We start from the raw sequence: 21139 nt of genomic DNA on the forward strand, positions 1-21139 counted from the left end.
AAAATGGCACCAGCTATTGGCTTGCAGTGGCAACACAAACAGGGAAAAGAGAAAAGACAGCAACAGAAAGGCTTAGCATAGTGGAGGTTTTCATTTCAGTGAGATTTGCTACTGCAACTGTTGGCTGCACGGCCCTCCCTAGCACCAGACAGCATCTAAAAATGACATACATAAAAAACAAAGCAAAAACGGAGCAGACGAAACTTGGTCAACCGGAGTGCACAAACATGAGTGATACCATTTCTCAGTTTGACGCGGTTTGAGTGTTCATAAAACCCCCACAAGGCATTTCAAATTTCTGATCCTTTACATAAAAAGCTTATATCCTTTGGTGATAGTTTTTATGACCAAAACATCATCATCCAATATATGTTAATGCACATGTTTTCAACAGTTAACACAAGAGTTCAAAAGTTTACCACCCTGGACATTCAAATGCTTTTACTTTAGATAAAACAATCTTGTCTCATTATTCATTACTTCAGCTAAAAAATAGCAAGTTCTGAGATATTTTTGCTGATCCAAGGATAATTCTAAACGTGTATAAGAAAATAAGACCTTCAAGGGCACTGAATTAATTTAATCACACATCCTCTATGCTTCCCAGATCCCATCCCCTCTAGATATTTTAAGTTTTAAATCAGGAATCATGTCAGTCTCTGCCCTTCAGCGCAGAACCAGAAGGACCAGGGAACTTGCATTTGCTTCCTCAAAGGCTCACAGCTGTGGTCAATACTCTTGGTGACTACAGCACCAGGTTTCTGAAGAGGCACTGTGGTGGTTAGTTGCTGTTGTTGTTTTTCCTTTTATTGAAAACAGATTTTTTTTTCTTCTCACATATCTTCATTATAGTTTTCCCTGTGTCTACTCCTCCCAGTCCCTCCCTATTTCCCCTCCAATTTAGATCCACTCTCTTTCTGTCTCTCATTACAAAACAAATAGGCTTCTAGGGGATAATAATAAAATAAAAACTAACACATCGTAATAAAGAAAAAAGAAACAAACAGAAGAGCCCAAGAAGGAGGTGCAGGAATTAGAAACCTACTCATTTGCAATCGGGAATCCCATAAAATACTAAACTGGAAGTCATTAACACAGATGCAATGGTAAAAAGAGAAGCATGTTAAAATAAATGTGTGTGGGGGGGGAGCCAACATGACACCAGTTCAACTTCTCCATGTTCAAGGAGTAGGCATCTCTGAAGCAATAGAGCCTTGCCATCGATTTGTGGAGAACAACCTATAGTCTTGGCAATAGACCCCTTTGACCAACAGCTCAATTAGATGTAACCAATTCCAGTACTGGAATCTTTATCTGGTGAAAAGTGATGACAAGTTGGGGCTGTTTCTCCCATTATTTGGGGATTTCGTTTAGATAATCATTGTATACTTTAGGAAGCTCTACTGCATTAGGTTTCCACATTAACCCCCACCCCATGGTCCTTAATTCTAACTGTCTCTTCCCATATTCCCTCCCTTGTCCTCTTCCCTCCACCTCCCCATCCCAATCTCCCATCTCCATCCATCGATAACTACTTTATTTCCCTTTCCTAATGAGATCTATCAGCCCTTGCCCAAGTCCCTTACTGTATACCTAACCTCTGTGGTTCCAAAGACTTGGTTATATAGTTTGGCTATCATATCCTTAACAGTTAATATTCACATATAAGTGAATATACACTATATTTGTCTTTCTTGCTCTGGATCACCTTCATCAGAATGACTTTTTCTAGTCCCATCCATTTTCATGTCAATTTCAGGATCTCATTTTTGAATGGCTGAGTAATATTCCATTTTGTAAGTATATCACATTTTCTTTATCCACTCTTCTGTTGACAGAAATCCAGATTGCTTTCCATTTCTGGTTATCATGAATAGAGCAACACTGCACATGGTTGAGCAAGTGTCTCTGTGGTAGGACAAAGCATCCTTTGGGTATATATGCCCAAGAGTGGTAGCTGGGTCTTGAGGTAGATAGATTCCTTTCCTCCTACACAGCTGCCATGCTGATCTCCATAGTGGCTGCAGAAGCTGGCACTCCCATCAGCAATGAATGAGTGCTCCACATCCTCGCCAGCATGATCTGTCATTTCTTTTATGGAACTTAGCCATTCTGATGGGTGTAAGATGAAATCTCAAAAGTCTTGATTTGCATTTCCCTTATGAACAAGGATATTGAATATTTCTTTAATTACTTTTTTCTCTTCTGAAAATTCTCCATTTACATCTGTGGGCTACTTTAATTGGTTATTTGTTATCTTGAAATCTAGTTTTTGAGTTTATATTTTTGATATTTTGAGTTTATATATCTTGGATCCATATTTTGATACAATAGCCCTCTATTAGATATGTCATTGGTAAAAAGAAAAAACTTTTCTTATTCTGTAGGCTGCTGCCTTGTTTAAATGACAGTGTCCTTTGCCTACAGAAGCTTTTCACTTTCTTGAGGTCCCATTTATTAATTGTTGATCTTAGTGGCTGTGCTAACAGTGTTCTGTTCAGAGTCTTTTCCTGAGCCAATGAGTTCAAAGTTAATCTCCATTTTCTCTTCTATCAGATTCAGTCTATCTGGATTTATGTTGAGGTCTTTGGTCCATTTAGGGTTGAATTCTTAGGGTGATAAGTATAGACCTATTTAGATTCTTCTACTGATGATACCCAGTTTGGTAGCACCACTTGTTGAAGATATTATCCTTTCTTCCTATGATTATTGCTGGCTTCTTCATAAAAAAAAAAACAGGTGTCCATAGGTGTATGGATTTATGTTTGGATCTTCAATACAATTCCAGTGATCAATGTGTCTGTTTTTATGTTAATGCCACGCTGAGTTTACGACAGCTATGTACTACAGCTTATGGATGGTGATACCTAAAGCAGTTCCTTTATTATTCTAGATTGTTTAGCTATCCTGGGTGTTTTGTGTTTCCATATGAAGCTGAAAATTGTCCTTTCAAGATCTGTGAAGCATGTATTGGGATTTTGATGGATTTCACTGACTTTGTAGACCGCCTTGGTAGGATAGCCATTTTTTACTATGATAATCCTACCAATCCATGAGCATGGGAGATCTATCTTCTGATAATCCTTGCCGATTTCTTTATTCAATATCTTAAAAGTTTTTATCATACAAGTCTTTTTTTACTTGCTTCGTTAACGTTACCCTTGATATTTGAAACTATTTGTGGCTATTGTAAAGGGTGTTGTATCCCTGATTTCTTTCTCAGTCCACTTGTCATTTGCATATGGAAGAACCACTGATTTTTGTGAGCTAACTTCTTATACAGCTACTTCGCTAAAAGTGTTTTTCAGCTGCAGGAGTTTCCTGGTGGAATTTTTAGGGTCGCTTAAGAATACTATCATGTCATCTACAACTAAAGATTCTTTGACATCTTTCTTTCCATTTGTCTCCACTTGATATACTTCAGTTGTCTTATCTGCTCTAGCTAAGATTCCAAGTACTATACTGAATAAATATGGAAAGGGTGGACAACATTGTCATCTTGTTTCTGCTTTTAATGAAATTGCTTTGAGTTTCTCTTCATTTAAGCTATGTTAGTTATGGGCTTGCTATAAACTGTCCTTTTTTATGATGAGGTATGTCCCTTGTATCACTAATCGCTCCAGGGCTTTTATATCAAGCAGTGTTAGATTTTGTCAAAGGTCTTTTCTGCATTTAGTGAGATGATCATGTGGTTTCTGTCTTTCAGTTTGCTTATATGGTGGACTACATGGTGATTTATGTATAGTGAACCATCCCTACCTACATCTCTTGGATGAAGCCTACTTGATCATGGTGGATGATCTTTTTGATGTGTTCTTGGGTTTGGTTTGCAAGTATTTTATTATTTTTACATCTATGTTCGTAAGGAAAATTGTTCTGTAATTCTCTTTGTTGGAGCTTTATGTGTTTTGGGTATTAGGGTAACTGTGGCCTCATAAAATTAACTGGGCAATGTTTCTTTTTGTGGAATAATTTGAGAGGTATTATCATTAATTCTTTTTTAAAAGTCTGATAGAATTCTGCACTAAAACCATCTGGCCCTGGGCTTGCTTTTTGTTGTAGTTGCTCTTGTAAGACTTCTAATTGCTGCTTCCATTTCACTAGGTATTATAGGTCTATTTAAATTGCTTAACTAATGTTGATTTACCTTTGGTAAATGGTCATTATCATCGAGAAAATTGTCCATTTCTTTCAGATGTTCTAATTTGATGGAGTACAGCTTTTTAATATGACCTATGACTCTTTTGCTTTCCTCAGTGTCTATTATCATGCCCCCCACTTTTCATTCTGATTTTGTTAATTTGGATATTCTCTCTCTACTTTTTAGTTGATTTGGATAAGGGTTTTCAATCTTTTTGGTTTTCTCAAAGAAATAACTTATTTATTTATTTTACAGCCCAGCTACAGATTCCCCTCCCTCCTCTCTTCATATTCCCTTTCTGCCCCTTCCCTTCCTTCCCCCCACTCAATCCACTCCTCCTCTGTTTCTGTTCAGAAAGGGCAGGGCTCCCATGAGTGTCAACAAAGCATGGCATATCAAGTTGCAGTAAAACAAAAAGTCCTTCTCCTTATATTCAGGCTGAGCAAGGCAATCTGGTATGTGGAATAGGTTCCCAAAAGCCAGCCAAAGCATTAGGGACAGCCCCTGCTGCCATTGTTAGGAGTGCCACAAACAGAGCAACCTACACATCTGTCACATATAAGTAGAGGGTTCAGGTGGGTCCCATGCAGGCTCCCTGGTTGTCAAGAACCAACACTTTTATCAGCTTGCAACAACCAAGGACCTTATAAGAAGAGAGCGTCAGCTGAGGAACTGTCTAGACCAGGCTGACCTGTGGGATGTTTCTGGGTTAGTGTACTGATTGTTAATACTGGGAGACTTGGCCCATGTGGGCATCACCATTCCCTAAGCAGGTAGTACTGGCAGTGTAAAAGTTGAGAAATTCAGCTGACTACAAGAAGCAAGAACATATACATTTATTTGTTTCTTCTGTTCTTGTCTGTAGATGCCATGCGAACAGTTACTAGAATTACTGGCCTTGGTGACCCCTCAAAGATGGAATGTAACCTAGGATTGTAAGCCAGATAAACCCTTTCCTTCCCCTAAGCTGCTTTTGGTCATGTTTTTATCACAGCAATAGAATGAAACTAGAAAAAAATGCTACACTGTTTATACAAGAATTTCCATTGGATTTTTGTGTTTCTCAAAATCAGTATTTTTCTGTATGTGTTTGAATCTTGCCCTAGGAAATTTTCCACAGATAACTTTCATTACTATATGAAATCAGACTCCAATGATGGCACCTTAACCTACCTGACAGGAAGGGGAAGGAAGCAAGTGTCTCACTTACGGAGATTAAAAATATCTAATTATGACCTTGAGATTTTACCCCATTGAGAACAGCTAAGCAAGGTCTGCAGAATTCACAGCTTCAGTTTTGTCTTAAATCATCACAGTTAACGTCTTGCCTAAGGAAAGAGTCCTGGTTTTCCAAACTTTTACCATCATCCCTAACATGAACAATTCATTTCTTAAAAGAAGGAGGGAGGGGGCTTTCAAATAATCAATAAAATACCTTGTTTTCCCCCTTACCTGTATGCTATCTTCTTCTTTTCTCTCTGACTCTCACTAATGAAAATAATACTTATGGAGCTCCTGGGTATCTGGCCTGCACTGGTACCTGTATCCAGGTGTACAGGAAAATACCACACACACACACACACACACACACACACACACACACACACACAGGTCGGGGAAGGAATCAACTAAAAAAAAGAAAAAGAAATATGCACGTGTCTAAATCACTCTGATGCAACAGTTAAATGGCTGGCATGGGAGCAGGTGGGCAGAGCAGTCACAGTATGAAATCGTGTGACAGCTACCAAGGACCACGACGCCATGAGGTAAGTGGAGACACTTCTGAAGTAAGCCACCTAACGGCGTTGTAGTAAAACACGTCGGAAAGATGAAATACGCTTATCTCCCTGCCTGGCAGCCCTTGCTAGTCTCTCAACTACATTTCTCATGCAGATATGTGTGTTTTTTATATTGTGAGACAAAGGAACTGGATTTTACAAACAATAATTACAAATCATGTCAGGAATAGGAGGAGCTGGCTTCTGAAAACCCAAACAATAACTCCTGCTACATTTCACCACATTCAAGAAAAAAGAAAAAAAGAAAAAAAAATAGAAAGAGTAAGAGAAATTCCATGTGAAAACTCAAAGTCTGCTCTGTTTAAAATGCATCTGATTCACATTCTGGACAACATGAGACTCTGACATGTACAGGCCGTGTAAACACATTTTTCTCACTGTACAATTCTACTACACATCTGAAACCTGTGGGAAGAGACTAAAATCTCCTTCAGAACAAGCTGCTCGTCCCGAGTCGTTCACGTATTCTGTGCCCTGTGGCCTGAGGTGTGGCTTTCCTACTTAAGCTGGATTTAAGTAAGTAAACATTTTCCTTTGCTATACATTTTTATAGTTTGTTTGTAAATCTACTTTGAAAAAAAAACTGTACTCCTAATTCCGAGCATCTCAACTTTAATAAATTTTATACTAAATATTTTATGGCCATGCTGCGCCTCTTTTGTGGCTCTGATCCCAGCACAGTGACCGCCATGGGGCACGCAGCTGACACAGCATGGGTAATGAGTGTCAGACAGCAATAACGTAGGAATCGTAAAATTCTTTGCTTATATTTTATGGATTTTCTCTAATTTTGTAAGTTGAAACTCGGAGTAGAAAGCTCGTTTTAAAATAACGTTACACATGATGGTTTTGCCCCATGATGAAAACCATTTCATCTGGTAAAATACAAACAGCATTCACGAAAACAGATGCTGGCTGGTGTGCCAGACTTATAAATGAGGTCAGCCGGTGTCACCTGTCACTTCATCTAAAGACAAAGTTGATTTGTACCGAAGGTTTAATCATAACTCATGCAATATGACTTCAATGAACAGTGTAGAAATATTTCCACCACAATGGCTTTCAATATTTCCAAATATGACTCAAAATTAGAAGAAATGCTTTATGGAACAGATTGAAAAGCATACACCTAGACACACAAAGCCACCTTTAAGTTATTGCACTCTGGTATTTTTCTCTGTTGAGTCATCCCACTGAAAAGCAATGCTCTTGTCAAATGGTTAAATTTATTTCAAAAGTCACAGTTCAAGATATTTTATATACACACACACACACACACACACACACACACACACACACACGTGCGACTATAAGGAAATTGAACTTAACTGAGGAAAGGTATCAATGAACAGATAACTTGATTATAAAATTTAAAGCATATTATGTCCATGTTAATCATAGTATACTAGACATGATACTGTCACAAAATCCTAAACACCCCAACCCTTCACAGCTCCTGGTCGTCACTGATGCTAGCTAGCAAGAAAAATATTTCCCACTTTGCTTTCCTGTTCAAGATGTTTGTTCATCTAGAAGCATCTAGATCCCTACCTGTCAGATTTCTCTGAACTCTGGAGCAGAGGTTGCTCGCATGTCTTCTGAGAACTTAAGGTTTTCTTTTCCAAACAGCATCACAGTTTACTTCTCCATCTATGTCACCTACTAAATTGCAAGTTTGAGAAAGCAGGGATGAGGAATCCAGAGACAGCTCACCCATTAAAGGCCAAAGCTCACAACCAAAACTACAAGATAAAGTAGGTATAAATGTGAGTGCTTTCATGTATCTTTATCACGGTATCAGATATGAGCTTGCTAAATTGTTCGGTGGATGAGTAAGTGAACCACAGAACCTCTGGGTTTCTGAATCAAGATGGGTGTTGTTACACAGTAGAAGAGGCATGATTTGAGGTTTCTGAATCAAGGTGGGTACTGTGGCACAGGGCAAGAGACATGGGCAGGCATCTAAGTCTCTCAGTGGAAGACAGCATCAGTTATTAACTTTGCATCTTTATTGATAAGAGAAATAACAGTACACATGACATTTTCTCTCTCATGTTTCCTGAAACTCTCACTCATGAAGACATTGAACCAGTTCCCTTTAGGAACATGCAAACAAATTAATTAAAATCAGCATGCCAGAGAATGACCAAACTTAAGAGTTCATTTTAATGATGTCTCTATGCAAAATTACAGATACTGTCTGAGATGAACTAAGCAGGAGTCAGGAACACTACTAAATGAATAAATAATTTTTATCATTAAATGCATAAAATAAAATGAATGGTGCCTTCTGATTTGAAGAAATTAAGTTTTCTTTTAAATTGCCATTTTGCTAATAAATCATTTAATCACAAAATGTGACTTTGGCTTACAATTATTTCGATTGTAGTCTTCACTATTACTAACATTAAAAATGTCTGATAGTTCTAATTATCTGCTATTATAGTAAAATGGCCTTTAATAGCATTATTATTCCTGCTGTCTGCCCTGCACTTTCCTCAGTAGTGTGTCTTGTCCCATTAGTCAGAACTAAGCATGGAGGAGGAAAACCCTGCGGATGGATGGCGGTACAGTCAGCATCCTGACATGCACGCTGCTCACGCATAAGGGCCTTCTCTTCTCGGGACAGCAACATTAAAGCATGAACACTGGGACTGGAGAGATGTCTCAGCAGTTAAAGAGCGCTGGCCGCTCTTGCAGAGGACCCAGGCAGGTTCAGTTCCCAGCACCCACATGGCAGCTCACAGTTCTCTGCAATTCTAGTTCTAGGGTTTTAAGCACCCTCTTCTGGCCTCTGTGTGTACAAGGTATGAGCATGGTGAACAGACATACATGCAGGCAAAACATCCACACACATACAATTAGAAAAATTTATTTTAAAAAACGTAAATACCAAAATTATACAACTAAGCAGGAGATGAAGATGCCCCATATTGTGCAATAAAAAGGAGCAGGAACACGTGCAGACCTGTTGAATAATGACATAGGGACTTACAAAATGGCCACATTCGTTATGCTCTTTAAAACAATAAAACGAAAGAAAAAAAGCTGTGAAGTCATTATGCCTCTAACACTTTCCTCTCCTCTCACATCTTTCACATGGACCATCTCCTTGAAATGTGGCAGGACCCTTAGGCTTGCCCTGTTTGTTTGTTTGCTTGCTTGTTTATTGGGACAGGGCTTTCTCTATGTAGCCCTGGCTGTTCTGGAACTTGCTCTGTAGACCAGACTGGCCTTGAACTCACAGAGATCCGCCTTTCTCTGCCTCCCAAGTGCTGAGATTAAAGGCGTATGCTGCCTCTGCCTGGCCTGCTTTCCCTTTTTATAATAAAATATTTATTTTAATTTTTTGGGAGCATCCCTTAGGCTTAAATATTGACAATTAACTAAGAAGCAATGCTATAAAAATGTTGCCCTCCAATAAAATGCATCTGTAATATTGTAAAACTTATTTTAATCACTTGTTGGCTAGTTTCAGGCAGTTTACTTTGAAATACCAGGAATCTCTGGTGAGAACATTCTTTGACATTAATGATATTAGCAGACCAGGCCAATCTCAGAACCCAGATTAGATCTGGAAGCAATTAAACACAGCAGCTTTCTCAACAATTTCTCAGTATATTTGCTATTTTGTGAGAGACTAATTAGGAAAATTAGACTCATCTATCATTCTGGAAATTAAAAGTGTGCGTGTACGCAGCACTTTTCAGTTTCCATTTGCTTAGTTTTATTATATATATATATACATACATACATATGTGTATATATATATACACACACATACATATATACATATATAATGCTAAATCTCTTAGGACATTTTAGGCTATATGTCTGGAAATTTCAGCCATCCAGAAAAAAGAAGGCTGAGAAATAATGAAAAAAATGTGCTTAAAGAATCCATATAAAAGTTTTAGAGACTTGAAAATGAGAACAACAGACATTTAAAAGCTATTGAAGCAGAAACAAAGACTCCTTCCTGGCAAGTGCTCACACAGCAACAAGCGTAACCATTGGGCAAAACGAAGGCATGCAGACAGTATCACAGATCTATATCAAATCCAACTTCTAATTCAAAATAAAAACAACTCCTCCGAGTGTTTCTTTTTCTTTCTTATTTGACCACTGGGGGGAAAGTCATTAATTATAAAAGAAAAACTAAAAAAAAATAAAATTAGTTTAGTGGCTTAACTCTAAGGAGGCCCAGTGCATCGACCTCCACACAAAATACATACAATATACACAGAGGATGGGTGTGTACAATGTGTATTGATAATCACTTTTGAGGTAATTTATGTCAGTAAGAATAATGTGAATTTCATTGTTGTCACTCTTAATGGGATTGTTTTTAATGAGCAGTTATCTATGCAGTAGGAAATAAATAAAAATGATAAAACTCAAGAAGCTCTTCTTTCAGTGGGATTATCTCAAGTATTTAGTTTTTTAATATTACCAAAACAAGAAGTAAAATGATCAGATGAGCTGCAGTTACTTAAGGAGAGCAAGAAAGTTCTATTTAAGTTGTCCTTTTCTATATAATTTAATAAATGTTTCGAGAAAATTATCTCATTCTTTCAAATGTAGTTTGGTTGAATTCGAATTATTTTTCGGCTTTTAATTCTCAAAAAATTCATAAATCTTAGCACTGAACCTTTATGATTTGTTATTCTTTTATTTAAATTTTATTATGCCAAGTTATTTAGGAAAAAAGTGCTGGGAAATAAAAACAGAGATAACACGAAGTCAATGGAAAAGCCCACAGCGATCTTGCACTGCACTGAGCAGTGGGACCCTTAAAGCCTCCTGGAGGGAGGAGAAAGGAAGCATTTGCATAGAAGCTATCTTCAGCATCTCACTGTCAGTTTCCTTCCCATTTGAACACAACTCCAGAGCATGTCTTGGGTATAGAGAAGTTTCTATGCTAACAAATGCCTGCAGAATGCATTGGCAACTTGGTGTCAAATGATAAAATCATTTTTAAGCAGAATTACTTGTGTCCTACTTAGATTCTCAAATTCCCGTAATTCTCTTTGCCTCTCAACTTCGCATAAATCTCAAACAACCTGAGAAGAGGTGAACCTAACCGAAGACCCACCCAAACTGCTCTAGCCAGTGATGTGTCTGTGCAACATTTTCTTGCTTACTAATTGATGCCGGGGGGGGGGGGGGGGGCACTGAAGCCAGTGCCGTCCTGTGCTGTTTAGAAAAGTTAGGTAAGTAGTCATGGCGAACAATCCAGTAAGCCATGTTCATCTAAGGTCCTGCCTCAGTCCCTGCTTCCAGCTTCCTGTCCTGAGCCTCCTGCCTGCTTCCCTTGGTGATGGACTAAACTCTTTCCTCTTCAAGTTACCTTGGTAAGCAACAGGTTGTATCACAGCAAGAGAAACCAAAGCAGGACTCAGATGAACCATTAGCACTACAGTCCTGAGGTACTGACAAGACAGATGTGCAGAGCTGACATTGACTGCTAGGCTAAACTGTCTTCTGGACTTCTAATAAATGACCACTCACCAGTTTGCCATGCTTTCATCTAATATGTCAATCCCAGAGCTCCAAACAGTCTGAGGAATGCCTAGGTGAGAAAAGAAGACAAGTTCAGCGGGGGGCTCAGTGCGCCAATGTTCCATTGTGAGCCTTTTTCTTGCTCAGTCATTAGCATCATCCAAGTCAAGACTATACGTATTTTAAGGGACCTCAGTCATTTCAATGAAAGAGCACAGCATACCTTTCTACAGTTATCTACTAATTCAGCATTCTTCAGGAGCTAGAGAGATGATCCAGTGGTCAAGACCAGAAATCAGATCCAAGTAACCATATAAGCTGAGGCCTCTCTTCTAGACTTCTCCCACACAGAGTCATGCATGCACACACACACACAATAATTAATCTTAAAGAAAAATATTTTTGAAATCTGAGCCTCTCAAGACCTCTCCAAGTTTCTTATCCCACTTTTTCAAGATCTCACTGTTTTTGTCCCAGCAAATGACAATCAATTCTCTACATTGTTTTATTCCACAAATGATGTATGTTCTAGTGCTGTGTTCCAAAATTAATAATAAGATCTGAAAGGCAACTGGATATTAAAAACAAAAAAAAGGAACAAAAACCTTGGGTCTATGTTCCAACTATTCCACCATGCCCACACTACTATGGAATGCTTTGTTCGCATCTAGTTAACGACATCACAAAATGACTTCACATTGCCTGTCATATAGTCTCTCTGTAATGATGATTTTTACCACAGATTGGCAGTCCATATGCCATTATTTCAATGGCAGGTATTTGAATATACATTCACTAAAGTAGTTATCACTACCTATGCAAGTGCTGATAGAAAATGGTGTCTCACATGACTTAATGGCTGAGAATTCGGACAACTGTATCTGTTGAGGTCCTGTCAGGAAATAAGGGCAGATTTATGAGCGATTTTGATGATAAATAAATAGAAGAATATTTACAAGATCTGGGCGAGGTAAAACAGTCAACAAGGTATGTCACCATATGCAGGAAGTCCAGAGGACTGCAAGGAAGAATACGCTGCAGAACATCTGCAGGGACAAGATGGAGCCTAGCAGACAGAGCCCACCCTTGGTCCTCCTGCTTGTTTGCTAAGGCCTCTTACCGGTTAGCTCAGTAGAAAGTCAGAGGTCAAGGGAAGGGGCTGACAGTGTCCATGATGGTGGTCTATCTATCCTCTGCTCAAAACAGAAGGGGAAAGAAGAAAATGAATGGGCGAAAAGGAAAAAAAAGTGGACAATTCTCCCTATTTACAAAACTCTAAGGCAGCTCATTTGAAACACAATGCATTTGAAACCCGAAGTACATTACAATGTAGTGTGGCTTTTGAGTTCTGTTAGAGTAATGCTTCTTTGAAATATAATAGCTTAAATAAAAATTATTTCAATTGGTTACAAAACAATAGGCTCATGAAGATATTATCATGTGTCTATCAATTTTACCATTTTTACTTTGTTTATATTCACCACCCACACCTATCATATCCCCTCCTGCTTGTCTCCTTACTACCTGTAGTAGTTACTTTGCAGCTGCTGTAATAAGATACCATGACCAATGCAACTTAAAGAAAAAAGAGTTTATCCTGGCTTATGGTTTCAGAGGGATAGAGTCCATCACAGCAGGGAAGGCATGGCAGATCAGCAGCAGGACCAGGAAGCTGGCTGACCACATTTCCAACAGCACAGAGAAAGCAGCAAGGCAGAACAGGAAGGTTACAAACCCTCAAAGCTCTCCCAAATCTAATGTAATTATGATTCCAGCAAGGATCCACCTCCTAATGGTTCTATAACCTCTCCAAAGAGCACCACCTACTGGGACCAAGTGTTCCAAGAAATGAGACAATGGAAGACAATTCTCACCAAACCATAACATTGCTCTCCTAAATGACTGCCCTTCCAACTTCATGTTATATATAATATATATTTATGTATTCCTTTCATCTGGATTCTGCATAGTAGAGAAAACAGACAATATACGTCTTTCTGAGCATGGCTTATTTAGCTTAACATGATGGTCTCCAGTTCCATCCACTAGCCACCAAATGACATAATGCACAGAAAAGACACCTTGGTTGATTCCACATCAAACACAGATAAGAAAGTTGAATAAAGGTTTTATATATTAATTTTATGTAAGAATTCCCAATGCTTAAAATTGTATTTAAGAGAAAAGTAGGCTTGTTTATATATGCATATTATGTGTATCTCTGCACATGTGTTTGGCGCATGAATGTAAGTATGCAGATGCATAGACCCATGTGTACACATGTGGAGGTCAGAGGAAGTAGTTAGACATCTTCCTCAAACTACTTGGTACTGCCTTCGGAGGGGTTTGTTACAGAATTCAAAGATCGCAGTGTTTGCTAGGCTGGTTGGTCAATAAGCTCCTGACGTCAGCTGTTCCCTCTACCCTGATGTTTGCTTTAGAGGAGGCATGCTTAGCCATGCCCGGTTTTTTATACAGGTGCTGTCAAACTCACGCCCTCCTGCTGACACGAGAGTGTTCTTACTCACTAGTGCTAAGTCCCTGAGCCCTCCCTATAAGTGCAATTTTTAATAATATTGATTTTTATGTTTGAGAGGATCAGTCACATTTCTGGAAGATGACTTTTAAAAGGGGTTCACAGAGGTGGGAAACGAATAGCTGTTCCAGGGGGCTAGATCTAGACCAAGGTAAAGTAATTGGCCTCTGAACCAACCTACAGCATTCTGATCGCTCCACAGTGCTGACATTCTTGTCTGTTGATCTCTGTAAACACAGCTTCTTTTCGGGAGATTTTGTTCACAGTTCTACTACAGTTTTCTGCATGCTTTTTGAAATCTACTAACTTAGCAGAGTGCTGGCTTCCACCAATCCAAGAGCTCAGGTAGCATCTTAGGCCTACAGGAAAGTTTCCCTTCTTGCTGTATCACCTCTCTGGGGTACTGACCAGCATATTTTAAACTTGCCTTTATTTATGATTTTCTTTCGCCTTGAACAACAACAACAACAAAAAGTCATCATTAGCCAGAATGATAGCTCTAGCAGCATGGCTCTCTACTGACGTTCAGAATTTGTACTGATGTACTGACGGACAAATAGGAACACATCACAACTTACATCACAGTTCTTCTCGGTCTCCTTAAAGAACTGGGAACTTAACTGTTACTGTCACAACGTCAATCTAAGCAAGTGTTCCTTAGCATGTATTGGGGTGTTGGTGGCCTTCTGACTGCCATGATGGGGAAGGCATGGCAGCAGAAGCCTGAGGTAGCTGCTTACACTGTCACAGTCAGGAACTACAGAGCAGGCTATAAAACCTCAAGGCCTACCCAGTGACTTCCTCCAGTAAGGCTGGGCCAGGTAAAGGTCACTTAACCTGGCAAACACCCTCTGCCGGTGACAAAGCATTCAAACACACAAGCATGTGGGGGACATTTCACATTGCAACCAAGGCGGCATTCAGAGACTGACAGTGATGGTGGTGGGTAAGCACAATGGCCAGGGGGAGGGTTCCTGTCCTGAGCAGGACGAAGCAGGATGGTGTGAGGACTTCATCACACTCTTAAAAATGGCTCTAATTGAAAATAAACTACCTACTTGTAGAACTTTCCACGTAATGTTCTCAGTCTGCAGTTGACTTTGGGTAGCCAGAATTGTGCAAAACAGAGCTGTGGACAGGGCAGGATGAGTGGGCAGCATTAGGTAGAGTGGACATCAGACAGATTGCCTTTGTTGTTTTCTCAGTTGTGTAGTTTGTTGATTTCTTGCTTATTGTATATCTTAAAACACCCCTCCAAAATGATACCGAATAAGGAATAATATCAATTCAAATTTTCAAATGAAAAGATCCAGTTGAACAGTAATGTGTGAGCAACCTCCTAGAACCAAGAGCAAACACCACAGGAGTCAGCTATATCTTTCTTGGAAGAAATCTCCTCTTCTACTGCTCATGGCAATGCAGGTGGTTACTGTTCTGTATATGGGGAGAGGAACGGGAAGCAGACCATGCCAAGGCCTGTACACTACAGAAGTACATACTAACAAAACCCAAACCAGCTAAAGTATATGGAAGGTCTCGTTAAGCCTAAGTATGAACCACACACTGTAAGACAGGGCTTCTATTAGCTAAGTACATTTAAATAAACTAAACTAGAAATTGTCAAATGCAATTGGAAATATACAAAACCCCCACACTTGTAAACAGATTAACATTAAGGACTGTGTTCCTTCAATTTTTCTTCATGAGAAAGAAACTGTCTCACAAGCATGCCTGGTGTTCAGCTTGGACTCATTGTTGACTAAAGAATAAGAATATTTTTCTGCATCATGTAAGCCTAATGACTAGCTATTTCCTCTGGCCACTTCTGAACTTATTTTAGTAGAGAATGTTATATAGAGAGAGGCTTAAGGATTAATGTCATCAGTTAAGATTATTTTGGTCTTGATGTGGAGCTGAGCTAGCATCTCTATCCCAAAGTAGAGCAGCAGTAATGGAAAATGAGTGTTAGCGACTATCTGCTGCTGTCGTAAGACATCATGAGCAAGGTGACTTACAGAAGGGCTCATTTAAGCTTACTGTTCCAGGGTTCCAGAGTCGGGCAAGAGTTCATCGCGGCATGGAGGCAAGCATGGCAGCAGAAGCAAAAAGCTGAGAGCTGGCATGCTCCCCTGCAAACAGGAAACAGAAAAAGATGAAACCAGAAGAAGGTGAGGCTTTATGCTCTCGAAACCCACCCTAATTACATACTCCCTCCAGCAAGGTCTCACCTCTTCCACCTTCTCAGTGCTACCAAGTGTGGACCAAGTGTTCAAATACCAGAGCCACGAGGGCCACCTCTTATTGAAAACACCACCGAATACATACTGAAAGTAAGGAACAAAAATCCACACCAGAATGTTACAGATATGACTTCCGTTCTCTCCAGAGCCCTCTGACGTACATTTTTTGTGAAAATGTCTTTTTCTTGGTTGTTTACATTGCTCAATTCCTGTGGTTTGAATGAAATGCTATTTTAATTAAAAAAAAATTCCTAGAACTGGACTTCCATTTTCTGATCTAATTTACTACATATTGGGAATTTGCAGACCGTGGCCGGCAGGTAGAAGATTGTCCCTGGCATCTCCAGCACACAGTACACATATCTTATATTCACATTTTAACTTCTATTATTTCTCTACTTGATTTTGCATTATCTCCTAATAGTGTAAACCTTTTTGTGGGATAAAACAAAGCTCAGTCTAAAAACCTTCCAGAACTCTATATATTCCCAACAGGTCTTGAAAAACACCACACTTGTAGATTTAAAAATACACAAAATTTGACTTGCATTATACTGTAGTATGTTTGGGGCCCTCCTAATTTCTGCCTCTATTGTACAGGTTTCTTGAAATTAAGGTATTTATCATCTTTCAACCTTTAGTTGAACTTTTCTGAATTAAATGGAACACTGGTTCCAACCCCCAAATGGTGCTTTCTCCCAATGGGAAATTGTCATAGGCATGCATAGCTACTCAATAAAAATGGCTTCTATGAAATAGATACTCACAGTGATGCCAAGATGTAAGACAGAATAGGGTCTGAGAAGGTGAGCTGGAGCTGGTGAGGTTTCTCTGCACTGTCCCAACCATGGAATCGACGCTGTTTGGACTTCTTTCTCACCCCGAATTAGAGCTAGATTTCATTCTAGTAGTTTGGGGCACATTAACGGTTCCCATGGCCTTGGGGCTCTTACAGAGTATCCTTTGGACCTTCAGTTGAAAGAGGATTCAATGAGACTTCCCCTAACACCCAAGATACAGTGACTCTTACTTTTGCCTACCACATATGAGGTTATTAGTGAATTATCTCTCTTAAATGGAACATTAGCGTATCCTGTGGGGCACGGTTGCATTTAACTAGACTTAATTTATTATTCTAGTCCTGAACTCCACACACTATCACACCACGTGACTTAAGTATTCCATAAGTGAATGAACCAGTAACCTCTGCACACCCGCTAAAAGGTGGGCTGATCCATTGGTTGTAATTTCTACCAGTCAAACCAGGATTTTAAGACCTATCATTCAGATTTAAAAAAAAATCTCAAGGCCAAACAATATAGCCTGGGCTAATGGATAAACAAAACTAGCTTAAATATATGATTTGATATCAAAGGCCAGAATGTAGCCGACTCTGGCATAAATAAGCGCTTAACTCGAGCATAAACATTAGATCACGTGCTTGGCTCGGAGCCTCGGGGCAGTAATGTCATTTACAAGAGTAGTTGAGGCAAATGTATTGCAAGTTGAAAGGCTGACTGATCAATTTAGTGGGAGGATTATTCGGGGTTGGGGGAAGAATAAAAGAAGAAAGCCCGGGGGTGCAGCTCTGTGGTAGCATGCTTGCCCAGCCTGAGAGGGTCCTGGTTCCAAAAGTACCTGGCAAAAGGGCTGTTTGAGAGCTTTGGGTTCACACGCAGAACCCATCCGCACTGCGATGAACGTCAGCCCCCTTTCGGGAAACTGCTCAAAATGTCCACCACAAATGCCCACAAACAGGTTCTCTCCCAGTACCACAGTGGAAGCTCGCAAAAGGCAGTTTGTTTCCAGCGCCAAGGGACCCGGAAACCATAAGGCGAGATTGACACGAGCCTCGCCCAATGGCAGAGCAAACAAAGGCGGGCCTTCGCGTGCACGTCCAATCGGTTAGCTCCTTGGAAGGCCAGGGCGGAAGCGGCCGCCATGGAGCCGCTCGTGCATCATGTGGAGCGCTTCTCCGAGGTGCTGGCCGTGTCGTGTGGGCCGCTGGTTCGCTCCTGGGATGCAACGACCGTGCGTAGGGCGCTGCAGTGGGCGCGCTATCTGCTCCACGTGTACCGACGCTTTGCGGGCCGCGGCCGCGCTCGGGAGGCGCTAGAGAGGCGGATCCAGTCGCTGGGCGGGCCGCCCGGGCTGCGCAGCTTCGCGGCGCTGGAGTTCGGGGACGCGCGCCTTGCCCTGCGCCTGCTGCGGAACCGCGCGCTCGCGCCCGCCGCCGCCCATGCGCTGCCGAGCCTGCTCTTCCCCGGGCCCGGCGCGGACAACGAGGACGACGCGCCGCAGTCGCGCCTGGCGCTCGTGGCGCGCCGCGGGAGCGCGCTGCACCTGCTGCTCCGCCTCGGCGGGGACGCGCCCCAGGGCGCGCTGCTGCGCACGCACGCGGAGCTCCTTTGCGCGCGACTGCACGAACTGGGCGGTGCTGCCCCGGCGGCCGGGCGCGAGCTTCTGGACACGCTGTGGGCCCGGGGGCCTCTAGAGCACGTGCTGAATGTGGTGGGCGAGGCGCTGCTGCGCGATGTAGACCCGCAGCCCGCTCACGCCGCAGACTCTGCGGGTGCGAAAGAGACACAGGAACTGCTGCGGTGGCTTCTGGACAGCCCCGAGGTCTTGACCGCTTTCTGCCGCCGGCTGCCCGCCGTGCGCCTGGCCTCCTTGGCCAGCCGCCACCCCACGCTGTCTCGCGCCTACCTGGGCCTGCTCACAGCCTGGGCCACGCAGCTGCACTATGACCTGCAGAAGGGCTCCTGGGTCTCCACGCAGCCTGAGGACATGCCCTGGGAGGAGTTGTGCCTCCGGCTGCAGAGCTTGTGCCAGGCCCCACCACCCCTGCAGGAAGAGGTACTGGAGACTGTGCGCACCAACAAGGCGCTGGATGGAGACTTCGAGGTTCCCGGGATGAGCATCTGGACGGACCTACTGCTGGCCCTGCCTAGTGGTGCTTAACTGAGTGTGGGAACATGTGAGGTTCTTAAGTCCCAGGCCGAGCGTCTGGACAGACCCATCTCAGGGAGGGATGGAGGAAACAGCAGACATCACAGCCAAGCCTCCACACTCTAGTGTCCTGCTACTACTTGACTATATATACAGTTTACAAAATGTCAGCGTTCTCACCAATGCCCTGTGCTACAGTATGGTCCCCAAACCTAAGTATTTAGGTGCCAATTTTAAGTGGTTCGTAACACAAGCACAAATATTCTTTGAGTTTTCTAGATTCCGGAAATAGTGTTATTTCCCTTACGATGGTGGGTCCAAGATCTTGGCCATGTTGGGCAAGTGCTTCACCACTGAGCTACATACCTTCCCTTGGAAGAATTCTTAAAGCCATGGAATTTTCAGCTTGTTTTGTATAAAGCTAACTTACAAGAATACTAAAAATAGATACACCTTTTAAAGGAAAAACGATTGACTTTTCTTGTTTGCTGACTCTTTACTGGTGAAAAGCTTTGTTTAACTAGAAACACGAGGTAGAATCAAAATGTTAGTTTCAAAGCTGCCTAGCTATAGTCAAAGTCTAGATGTGCCTTCCTTAATCTGTTCGCCAGCCTTAATGTGCATCAAAGCTGTGTTCAGAAAGTTCCGTCCCTGGTTTGTACAAGTCACTACTCTCTGAAGTCAAAATAACAGCGAACTATAGCATTTCTTGAGTACACACATAGTGTTTAGAGCACAGTAAGTGTAAATGTATCCTTTTGGGGATTTTGATTGGATGGTAAAGAAATCAAACTAGTAAGTTAATGGCACTTGTGCTATTAATCAGGTTGAGTTGGCTCTTTTTCCTCGTGGTTGCTGGATGGAGACTATTTGGAGTGTTTGTGACTAAGAACCCTACTTACATCTTCTGCATTCTGACAGGATTACTTTGTGTATTTACACAGGAGTGACAACTCAGCCACACTTGTTATATTTTTAGCACTTTGGGACATTTTCCTACTCTTTTTTTTTTTCCTGGTCACTCTCAGCAAGGTATACACGTTCCTTTTTCTCCTGGACCCTTGGCAGCATTTATTAATTTTTATGAAGCTAGTCAGTATCTGAGTTCTAGTTTGATGTTTTAGGGTCTCTGTTGCTGAAGTTAGCCTGGAACTCACTGTCTGCCCATGCTAGCCTACAGTATTCTCCTGCATCAGCCTCCTAAATGCTGAGTGTGAACCAATACATATAGCTGAATTCTGTGTTTCTATGGTTTTGATATTTTAATACTGTTGCATCTCACTCCTAGCTTATTTTCTGTTTTATTTTTGTTTGTTACAGGAGGAAACTAAGTTTCATATAATAAAGGACATCTTGATTCTCTCACAGTTTTATCACTTCCATTTCAGATGATTTTGTGGGGTCCAAGGTTGTGTTTCCATTTACTTATTAGCTTTTGTTTATTTATTTTGATTTTAGGATTCTTTTGGGAAACACCTCATGGTGTTAAACATTTTAATGTGTATTTACAAATGCATGCCTGACTCCTGTTGAAAGGTGGTTTTGCTGTCCACATGATTTTCAGTTAACCTTCAGTGTGTTATTCATCTCTCTTTCCTTGTTGATAAAGAAGGGAAGCAATCTTCAGGCTGCAGTTTCTTTGTAAGTGAACTTCTTTCTATTTCAATATGATCCTTGGTTCAACATCTGCATCCCCAACACTTCCTCCATGTTCCTAATCTGTCCTCTGACTGGTTGGGCCTATACTAAATTTAAGCTACCCATACCGTAATGCTATTTCCTGGCTGTCTCCTTGTCATTTTGCTGCTGGGGAAACTACTGGTATCATGTGACCCATTCGCTGGTACTGATATCCTGCTCCAGATTTTAACCTGCAAATGACTACCGAGCCTTGGGAAAATTTTTTCCAGATTCCACTGCAGTTACACTGGCTTGGGGCACCTTGTGAACAAGTAGAAGTAGTAGAATCTAC

At 41.2% G+C, this 21139-nt stretch overlaps 2 protein-coding genes across 4 annotated transcripts in view; one reads left to right on the plus strand and one right to left on the minus strand.

Moving 5' to 3' along the window:
* Gas2 (growth arrest specific 2) overlaps positions 1-18361 on the minus strand; it is a 132806-nt gene extending 114445 nt beyond the window's left edge. The window contains exons 1-6 of one of the 3 annotated variants that reach the window (XM_075952509.1): positions 17857-18361; positions 16986-17187; positions 15994-16107; positions 15037-15107; positions 12563-12635; positions 11452-11512 (exon numbers count right to left, since the gene is read on the minus strand). The gene's annotated coding sequence lies outside the window, so the exon portion shown is untranslated. Of the gene's footprint in view, positions 1-11451; positions 11513-12562; positions 12636-15036; positions 15108-15993; positions 16108-16985; positions 17354-17856 lie in introns of those variants that run through there. The other 2 variants (XM_075952513.1, XM_075952510.1) reach the window with 2 other exon arrangements.
* On the plus strand, positions 18151-20534 carry Fancf (FA complementation group F). Its single transcript, XM_075952508.1, has one exon. It carries the CDS (start codon positions 18160-18162, stop codon positions 19177-19179), a length of 1020 nt encoding a protein of 339 aa, XP_075808623.1. The 5' UTR covers positions 18151-18159; the 3' UTR covers positions 19180-20534.
* Positions 20535-21139: the final 605 nt, after the last annotated feature.

The sequence above is a fragment of the Microtus pennsylvanicus genome, chromosome 18 (genome assembly GCF_037038515.1).
Source record: "Microtus pennsylvanicus isolate mMicPen1 chromosome 18, mMicPen1.hap1, whole genome shotgun sequence".
NCBI classification, from domain to species: Eukaryota; Metazoa; Chordata; class Mammalia; order Rodentia; family Cricetidae; genus Microtus; species Microtus pennsylvanicus.

Excerpts from the sequence above, each read along its gene's own strand:
- Fancf (XM_075952508.1), top strand. The coding sequence starts at position 18,160 with ATGGAGCCGCTCGTGCATCATGTGGAGCGCTTCTCCGAGGTGCTGGCC.